Source organism: Perca flavescens, chromosome 19 (genome assembly GCF_004354835.1).
Source record: "Perca flavescens isolate YP-PL-M2 chromosome 19, PFLA_1.0, whole genome shotgun sequence".
Classification (NCBI taxonomy): domain Eukaryota; kingdom Metazoa; phylum Chordata; class Actinopteri; order Perciformes; family Percidae; genus Perca; species Perca flavescens.
Genome location: NC_041349.1, coordinates 12239405 through 12249695, shown reverse-complemented (window position 1 = coordinate 12249695; position 10291 = coordinate 12239405). Strand labels below are relative to the sequence as shown.

At 43.0% G+C, this 10291-nt stretch overlaps 1 protein-coding gene across 1 annotated transcript in view; it reads left to right on the top strand.

Moving 5' to 3' along the window:
- The first annotated feature begins 437 nt into the window (after nt 1-437).
- znf638 (zinc finger protein 638) overlaps nt 438-10291 on the top strand; it is a 36499-nt gene continuing 26645 nt past the window's right edge. The window contains exons 1-7 of the mRNA XM_028563977.1: nt 438-511; nt 5023-7277; nt 7998-8059; nt 8138-8176; nt 8503-8694; nt 8915-9321; nt 10094-10290. Coding sequence (XP_028419778.1) covers nt 5283-7277; nt 7998-8059; nt 8138-8176; nt 8503-8694; nt 8915-9321; nt 10094-10290 — 2892 coding nt within the window. The 5' untranslated portion in view covers nt 438-511; nt 5023-5282. The remainder of the gene's footprint in view (nt 512-5022; nt 7278-7997; nt 8060-8137; nt 8177-8502; nt 8695-8914; nt 9322-10093; nt 10291) is intronic.

Here is a 10291-nt window from a genome sequence, read left to right as displayed (position 1 = left end):
TGTTTGTTTTCATATCAGCCTGAATATAAGTTAAAATATAACCTTAATTTGGACATTTTTAAGGGCTTTTATTTTGAAATCACATCACAATGGTCTGATATTACCTGAGTGACAGTCTGAGATGGTTTACTATCAATCTGAAATGAGTCTGTGTAAACAGCAGGTTTCCTTTTCAGATCAGCATTAGTCAGAGTTAAAATATAGCCTTAATTGGACATTTTCGAGAGCTTTTATTTGAGATCCTACATCAGAATGGTCTGATATTAATTAAGTAATAAGTAATTGAAGTTAGTCTGTGTAAACAGACATTCCTTTATATATCAGCCTGAAAGTGAGTTAAAATATAACTTTAATTGGACGGCAGGTCAGATGGTCTTCAAACGTTAGCGCTTTTACTCTGAAGGCCACCTTACAGGAAGTCTACGAAGTTGAGATTCCTTTCCTTCTCACGAAGGCACCCATATATCTATGGAAGGCACCGAAGATGACAGGTGTACGTAAATAACGGAAGGTATGTGACAAAACATTGTTATTTAAACACGAAGTGAAATACTGTGCAAAGTCGCTGCAACTGTTTGTCAACCGAAAACCTTTTGTTTATAACTCTTCCCGGAAACTACTGTGGCTGTTAGTGCTGGCTAGCAGGAGCTCGTAATAATAGTTTAGCCATGCGCTCTAGAAGTTTGTGTTTAACGCAAGAAACTAAACGGTTGTGCGCTTGCGAGACTCAAAGTGACTTATAAAGATGCGTAACAGCTACAAGTGCATGCACTATACAGGAATTACCCTATTATAATGAACAACGGTTAAAGTTACTCAGGCTACCGAAGAATAAATCAGAAAGAATATATTTTTTAAAGACTCCAAAAATGTCACGTTTTCAGGGTAGCCCATGTTTTATTAGCTCCCACGTAGTTCACACTATTCAGGAGTTGTATATTTGAAAACGTATAATATGTCAACATGTTTTTTTTTTAACATGTTAAAAAAAAAAAGCAGTGTGCACATGGTTATGCAAGGGAATTGATACATTATAATGTAATACTAAATAATACATTTTCATCAAAAGATCTCAAAGTGCTGATGCATTAATTGCAGCATGTCAGCAATACTGTTTACAACGTTTTTTTCAGACTAAGAAAGGTGTTGATTTAGTTTAGAGGCATATTCATGTTGTCATCTTTTTCATTTTATATTTTATCGTAATATGAGATTATACATATCGTCTTAGATTTTGGATATCGTAATATGGCAGAAATGTTGTCTTTTCCTGATTTTAAAGGCTGCATTACAGTAAATTAATGTAATTTTCTGAACTTACCAGGCTGTCTTAGCTGTTCTATTATTTGCCTTTACTACTTAGCAGAGATGTGGACTTGGTGACTTGGACTTGAGTCGACTCACACAGTTTTGATGACTTGTGACTTGACAAAAAATAAATGACATTAGACTCGACTTGGACTTGAAAGGTAATGACTCAAGACTTGACTTGAGGCATGATGACTCGGATGACTTGTGTGTATTCATAAGATTGTTAGCTGTAAATATAAAATAATATGATTTAATGTCACGTTTCTGTCTAACAAGTATGCTTTGCAGGGACAGCAAACTGTGAATCGTGATTGGGTGACTCAAAAAGCTCCCCGGTATGTGATTTTCATGATTGGATTGCCTGTCAGTCAAATTCCTTGCAACATCAAAGACCCCTCATGAAGCCTCCTTAGTCGGACCAGACTACCACAATAGCTGCGTCTGTGCCACATTTAATCACTTTTGGATTTAAAAATGTCATGCAAGAAGGAAAAAGCAAACTGCTGAATGCAAGACCTGCTCACCAAAAAATTCGGACAGCCAGGCTACAACCTCAAACTTGTTTGTCATTTAAAAAATCATTCTTATCGGTAAAGTGACTTGATTTTGGATTTGATTGGTGTAAGGATAATTATTTGTCAAAGAATGGACAAAATCACTGGAGTTGCGCAAGCAGAGTCAGTTTAAAGCACTTTAGCGTAAGTACAGAAAATTACTGAACAGTGGCTTTTTAAAGGAGTTGGGAGTCAAGTTAGTTATTTGGTTCATGCAATCAGTAGCTTTCTTATCTCTGGGCAGGCCCTGCATATACTCCACATTATGCGTTCTGCCCTTGGATGCATTCTGTGCTCCTTGCAAGGTCATTCAGCTTTCATGATTAACACATGAAAAACAAAAATAGAGTGTTTCCTCTAGAATTTTTTTTTGGGGGGGGGTATTGAACGTCAGTGTACGGGCTTATCTGCTGATGTTATCTGCCGTCCGTTACCTTGAAACCATCCAGCAAATAGACGGTACCGTAGGGTGATTTAACGTCACCGCTCATTTAAAGGTACTGACACACAGTGCCGATTATCGGCCGTTAGACAGTCTGGCGAGGTCAGTGACTCAAATCTGTTCGGTGTGTCCCGTGCCGTCGTCAGTCTGGGGGGCTGTCGCCGTTCATTTTGGCCGACCTGACATGTTCAGTTGGCGGCAGGGCCGTCGGGACTCACCCGGAAATGGCGAGCGGAATGAGCCTGACCTAGAGTCTCTCAAAATCTGACGAAAATCTTTTAAACTGACCTTTGTCGAGCTGAAATGAAGACCGATTCAGCAACTGCATGGCCTATTTCTCTCTTAAAATGTTTTCAGAAACATGTTTCAGTGAAATATTTTAGTACAATATGAGATCGTATTCTGAACTGCCGCCATGACAGTCTGGCTTTGAATTTCCGGAGAAAACAAACCCATGTGACGCGTTCGTCCAATCAGCTGCCGGTTTTCATTTCTTGGGCAAGAATACAGATTAGCGCCGCCTGCTGTTATAGAGATGTATTACGTCTCGTCTCGTCTTTTTGGTCTGATCATTTCAACTGGCTTTTCTGTCAACGGTCGGCCGTCTGGTCAGTGTGTAAGCAGCTTTACACACAGTTTAACAACAAAACTAAACGTTTTTCATGTTGGTTTTGAGCGGTATGCACCCCCACTAACCTGGAAAACGGTTTTGAAACAGTAACGTTAATACAGCATGTCGGAGGTATACGTCTCCTGCAACGGGAGTCAGAGGCAGAGGGACCGTCACAGCCGCGTTAGCTAACATTAGCTTCTTGTCTCATCTGGGGTCTGATTAACAGTAAATTCATCAAAGTCAGCGTGCCCAACACAATTTTCCAATAAACTATCTGTCAAATTTCACGGGACCCGCGTGAATGCGGATTTCATGTCGCGGCTTTCGTTGCTGTTTATCACTTAGCTAGTACTCTCCCTGTTGTTTATTTGGTTGCCATGACTTTGCGAGTGTTGATGTCCTGTCACTGTTCCAGTTGCTCTGCTCACCTTAGGGGGAGAAAGAGCGAATGACAGTTTGCTTGAATTCAGTAGAGCAGACGGCTCTACGAATTTATGACTTTTTATAAACAATCGAAGGAACGGTGGTGCGTGGTGTACATAGCGGAAACCCTGTTGTACGTCTGCCCTATTTCTGATACCGTGGCGCTGGAAATTTTACCGTGGTGTAGAGGTCGACCGATTAATCGGCCAATTTTTGGCATTCTTTTACATAATCGGCATCTGCCAATATCCCAGTATATCAAGCCGATTAATAAGCAGGCGCATCTGCGGGCAGCCTAGTGTTAAAAACATGAATAGGCGACATTTTTTACAGCGCACTCAGACCACCTGCCTCCAGCCCCTCCCCTCGTGAATTCTTGCGCTGTGTGTCTCGCACAGTCACTTCAGGCTCCGACGCTACCGTTAGTAGTAGCTAGCATATTGCTGGTGTTCTTGCCTTGGGATTAACTGTACTAATAAAACTGTACAAAACACCGCATCCACACCGATGGTGGCTGGCCAACATCACGATGGAGAGCCACCATTGTGATGCCACGCCCCCCACCCTGTCAAACACACACTAATCCTAGTTGCGGCCGCTGGATGGTAAATTGACACTTGAGTCGGGCTTTGCACTGTGCTGCACAGGGTGCAAGTCAAGATAGGGCCCCTTAAGTGGAAGATACTTTTTTTCCCCTTACGTGCAACCTATTTGTAAAAAAGACCATCGCTTTGAGCAGACTGGATTGGCTGTAGTGATGCATTCTCTCTCTCTCTCTCCCTGTCAGTAGCAGCCCTGGACTATTAACGCAATTAAGCATGCGGTAGTTGAGAGAGAAAAGGCGTTAGCGTGGAACACTGTCACACTTTCCTTTCTTCCCTCATTGGACTAACTTTATGGACACTGCTGTGCATCAATAAGTAAGTCTGATGTCCTGTAGGTACGGGACGATGTTATGCAGGATTTATGAGTTAGCAACAGTAGGCTAATTCACGAGGGTGCTATTTTATGTGTGAGTTAATATTGCGCATCTGTTCATGTGTGCTGTAAGAGTTATGTTTCTTATGAGTTCTTGTTTATTGAATGTGTTATTCAGTGCAAATATAACGGCGAAAGTAGTTTAATCTCAGTAATGATGGTGTATTAATTAGGTTATTACTGTCGCTCTGTTAAAGGCAAAAGTTCCACTGTACTGTCGTTGCAGATCACAGACTTCTGATTGAGTCTCTTTATGACGCCGTGAAAGTAGCTCAAATTGTAATTACTACCCCTACCAGCAGGCGGCAGCATAGCCATGTCAATTTACAGAGGGCATTGCAATGTATGTCTGATCGAACTGTTAGCCCATAGTAGCAGAATTTTCACTGTCTCCCGCAACTTCATTGCAACAAAAATACAAAAGACATTGCAACTTTTATTGCAATTTTTTACAAAAGCTCCCACAAAATCAGGCATTTTGGGCCGCAACAATCTTCAAAAAAGGCAGCAAAATCCTGGTGGGACTGGTTCTTTCTTGCTAGTAAAGACATGGAAGTGAAACAGAAAAAAATGATGTATGTCCAACAGCACCAGAGTAGACTACTCAAGACAAGACCTTCCAGATGATGGATTTTACCCATCCATGAAGCTGAAATTCCAGTCCCAGTTAATAATCCCTACTTTTGTTTTTAACTTTTTAGCCTTGTGCACCTTCTCCTGCTCCTGGGGCCCTAACGAGCCCCTACTTGGAGGGATCCCAAGGAGCTTGTTGCAGATTTACCAGGATGCTGCCACCTTGCGGCTGACTTACCTGAAAGCCCAGCTACCACTGACCGTCGGCAGCCATGCTGCAACATTGACAGACATCTCCAACACACCTGCTCCCTACATACCCACAACACCCGCCTCCCCAACTGCTGCAGCCATCAATCTCCTTAACCTTCTTAAGTTTGCAAACACCATGTCCCATCCCCTGTATAACCCCTATGCCCCTGGGAACCAAAGTTCCAACCACGGGCAGTATGGACTCTCCAGCATACCGGCAGAAAGGGACCCTCGGATGGGATCTTCTCACCTTGAACCTGGGTCCAGCTTCAACTCTCCTGGAGCTTCTTCTGGGACTCATGCCAACTCTGGGGGAATGCTCCCGTCAATGAACTACAGGCCTGAGCAGAGTAGGGCCATAATAGACGAGAACATAGAGAGGTCTGTAGACATGCATATTAGCAGAGCCAGAGAGGAAGTAAGACTTCTTGGCAAACCAATGCATCAGCCCATAGACCAGGGCACTTGTTTTACCAGCACTCAAAGGAATGAGTTTCTCTCCTCAGGCACAGGGATGGTCTCCTACCAAATGTCCTCAACCTCTGCCTCTTTAGGACATAGACAACCTGGTGTTGAAAGTTGCAGTAACTCCTTGGACTGGTCATTGAACTACAACAGGTCCACTGCTGATAACCCCTCAAAATTGTATTCATCATCTGCTTCATCTAACTATGTAAGTGGTGGTGACAGTATGTTTAATGCCTCCAGTAAAAGAGAACATGATAAGCAGTCTATTCCAGACAAACCTGCGGCCACTACAGAGTCCAGTCAACCCAAGTACTCTTCTGAATCCGCTTCTAACATTCTTCAACACTTTGGACTTGAAAAAGAGGACTTGGAACATCTCATCTGCTATCCTGAAGACCAGATCACCCCTGCTAACCTGCCGTTAATCTTGCGGCAAATCCGCATCAAGAAGACCAAGAGAGCTTCAACTGCAGTTCAGTCAAAACCCCAACCCCAACCCACCAGAAGTGTGAGAGCAATGGACAGTCACAGTTTGAGCAGGTCTGGAGAGGCAGGGACGCACCAGGAGGAAATGTCATCAGCTGTTTTCCAGCAGAGTAAAGTGATTGACTATGAACATACTGGCGAACATACAGGCAATAATACTGGAGCGGTTGGGGATGAGATTGGAAGGACCTGTAGCAGTAAAGCTAACAGTGTTGGAACTGGAAATGTGTTGCAGGTAGACACTTACGATAGTAGCCAACACATTAGAGAACCACTGCAAACAAATACAACAGAGGTGAAAAGCAGTGCCTTGGGTTCTTTGAGTGACCACGCAAGTTCTGTTTCCAACCTCAGCTCTTGGCATAGTTCAATTATGAGCTCTGTGGTTTACCCAAGCAATGATCAGACCGAACAACTGCTGACCCAACCAAAACAGACTTCCCAAACAGTCCTCAGCTCTTTCTCTCTGCCAAAGAAAGACACCGACATCCGAGCTCTCAAGTCTGAAGCCCCGAAACCCTTTCCTTTGAAAGAAGCAGAGGCAGTTCAGCAGTCAATAAAAACCCAACCACCCCCCACTCTGTACCCTCGTGTGCATGCCAGCCGACAGGGCCTTGTGATCTTTGACAGTAATGACGCCAGTGGCGCAGTTCAGCAGTCTATGAAAACCCAACCACCCCCCACTCTGTACCATGGTGTGCATCCCAGCCGACAGGGCCTTGTGATCTTTGACAGTAATGACACCAGTGGCACTAAGGATCAGAGTAAAACTCAAGGACAAGGGTCTACAGTTGCTGAGCAGATGAAAAAGCAGCAAACACAGAAGCATACAATACAGCAGACAGAGCAAGCGATGTGGCCTTCAAGTTTTTCTGCTGCAACATCAGTTCCCCCTGCTTCTCAAATCCCCAGCATCACCAATGCCATGCAACGTCCGCTGTTTAACCCTGGTGGTCCTCACCCCAATGCTATTCCTCCAGCTCTGCCTTTGCCAATCCCGGGCGTGGTGAACCTTTCTCATCTGACGCTGCCACCTTCCAACAGTCAGCCTACGGCAAAGACGGCAGTCTCCAAGGGTCTGCCAACGTCAGCCATGATGCACGACTATGCGGCGGCCACGCCGAGAATCTTTCCACATACCTGTACTCTGTGTAACAAAGAATGTACTCGTATGAAGGTGAGCGGAAGTTTGCAGTCTGTTCTCTGTCCGTTTAGGAAATTGTTGCTTGTTTATTTAAACATCTAAAAAAATTTTAGCTGATATGCATTCACCCAGTTTACCTTACTCCGATCATGTACATATTAATATTCCTATTTACTTAGAGCATTGCTGTTGTCAACAGCACCGCTACAGCTTTCGGCACGCCATTAATATTATATTGCAGCGAACAATGTCTGCGTGAAGTTTTTAAAACTGTAACCAGACTTGCAACCACTTTATCGGCTTTACCTTGACTCATTGTGACTTGTACGATGTAGTTTTCTCTATTTCGCACCGTTTGATTTAACGTGAATCGATTGGTAGAGTTCGGTACCCAACCCAACTCTCAGTGCTTATTGTTTCTGTTATGTCGGAAGACTGCTGTTGGCTGAAGATTTAAAGAAACCAGATCTTTTCTTAAGATTTTTTAGACTTTTTGATATCAACACAAATTTTTACTTCTACACAAAAGCCGATAAATGGAATTGGACTTAAATTGAACTTGGACTTGAGACGCTCAACAGACCATCAAAAAAGGACACACTTTAAAGAGGAACTGTTTCTTTAAGGCTGCTGTAATGTTGAATAAATATATCTTTTGACAAACAATTACAAAAATGAGATCTTGAAGATGATAACTGTTGGGATGATAATGGGGCCTGTGTTATGGTGTGTGTTCGTTGTTCTGAATACTAGGATTGGATCTCCCATCAGAAAACTAGCCTTCACATTGAGAGCTGCAGACTTCTCCAAAAACAGTCAGTTTCTTTTCTTTTAACTTTTTCTGTTTGTTAATTTGAGTTATTTTTTCATAATCATTGCTTTTTTTTCCACAGATACCCAGAGTGGGATGGTGCGATTGAAACCAGGCCCAGGTAAATTTTATTAGCTGGGCAGCAACTCATTTCACATGCGTGAAGAAGGTTCGGGAGACTCTGATGAATTACACAGAAGCACACGTGTCAACTTACACCACATGTTTTGATTTTTCTTTCTGCATGGACACAACATGGAACATTCAGGCCCAATTTGACCAGTTCAGGTGTAAAATCCATCCAAATCCATCCATCCAATGTCTGCCAGGCTTTAGTGTTCAAACATATTGCAACCACACTCCGTTATTAACTAGTACCCTGCTGATTTTGGCAAAATGTCTTTTCCTTTTGTTCATTATGCTTATTTTGTCCATTGTTCTCTTCAGTGCTGCAGGTAAAGATGCCAAGCTCTCGCCCTCAACCTGTATTTTGACTTCCCAGCATCATCACCAGAAAGTCAGGCAAAGAAACCCCTCCCGTTCTCACTCGTCTAGCCCCCGTCGCCGTCATGGCTCAGGGAGAAAAGAGAAAAGCAGTAGCAGATCGAGTTCACCGCAAAGCTCCAGATATACTCGCAGGTCTGTGACACGTAAATTCTGAGATGTGCAATAACATTTCAACACACCTGATTGTGAAATTACTAAATGTCTTCCTGCAGAACAAATAAAAAAACTGCATCAACATCAGCATTTTAACCTCTTTAGATTGGTCAGGCACTCCCTGAGTTATCAAGACTGGCTGTGAAATGTTTGCCATTTTTATAGATTATAATTGTCATTTCACCTGTACTTTCATCAGGTCCCGGTCTAATTCTTGTTCCCCATGGTATGAACGCCCTATCTCATCCCGCTATCGGTCATGCTCAAGGAGCCCCCAGAGACAATCGTCACCGAGGAGGAGAGACGAGAAACGGTCCTCACCACGGAGGAGAGACAATAGATTATTATCTCCAAGGAGGAGCCGTGAGAGACGATCATCTCCGAGAAGTAGCCGGAAGAGACGATCATATTCAAGGAGTAGCCATGAGAGACAATCATCTCCAAGGAGAGGATCATCTCCAAGGAGAAGCCGTGAGAGACGATCATCTCCAAGGAGGAGTCACGAGGGACGTTGGCCACCAACAAGTAGCGATCAGAGACAATCCCCTCAACAAAATGACTCGATCAGTGCAGAGAACCTGGCAGAGAAACTACTGGAATCAACAGGTTTGAGAAATTTAAGAGCATGTTTAAAGACTTATTTTATGATCAGAGACAGTTTGAAGAATTACAGTGAAGGTTCATTTCATAAGAAGATTAACATAATAAAGACCATGTCAATCATCTTTCCCAAAACGTTTTCAATGTTTAAAATTCTATTTACTGTTTGCTTGCCTATTGGGGAGAAACCATGCTTCTTAGGCAAAAATATATATTGTGTGTAATTTTTACTTAGCTGTCCCGTGGTTCAGATGCTAATTAGATGGAAAACCGAGTAGAAAACATTTTCAAGAGAAAAGACGGTAACCGCTGTTAAGTAAAAACTCAGGAGCAGCACGATTCAGTTCACATATGTGAAGGTTCGGAAGACTTTGATGAATTACACAGAAGCATTTGATGGAATCTCAATTGAGGAGAAAATGTAGGCAGTGTGCTTGTCTTCTCTCTGAAGTTCCTGTCTTCCTGAAGGTGTATTTAAACCCATGCTGGAGGCGTCAAGTTTAGCTATACCTTCAGTGTAAGCAAAAATGTTGCAGGCGCCTCTGACTGGAAATGTTGTGAGGTTAAGTCGGACACTGCCCTGATTGAGGCCTGGGTAGCACTGCCTCAACTTACATAGCAAATTCTACCACAGCAGCTAATGAAGTAACAATCAAAAAATCTGTGATCACTTAATGATAAATATGATCATTAACTCTACATTTCTCATCTTACAACAGAGACTGCAACAACCAAAACGCTGCAATTTTCTTGACACTTTTTGTCTTCGTCCCTCTAGTTTTGCAGTCTCTGTCAAATCAGTGTGACCTGGAGGCCGTGGTTAAAACTCTGGCTCCTGCCTTACTAGCCGAGCTAGCCAAGAAGGAGCCTTCCTCATCTTCTACTGCGTCTTCCTCATCCATCTCCTCTACAGCAAAGAAAAAAGAGTTACCTAAAAAGCTCTCTAAAATAAATCTCAGCCTGCAGAAGGGAGAGG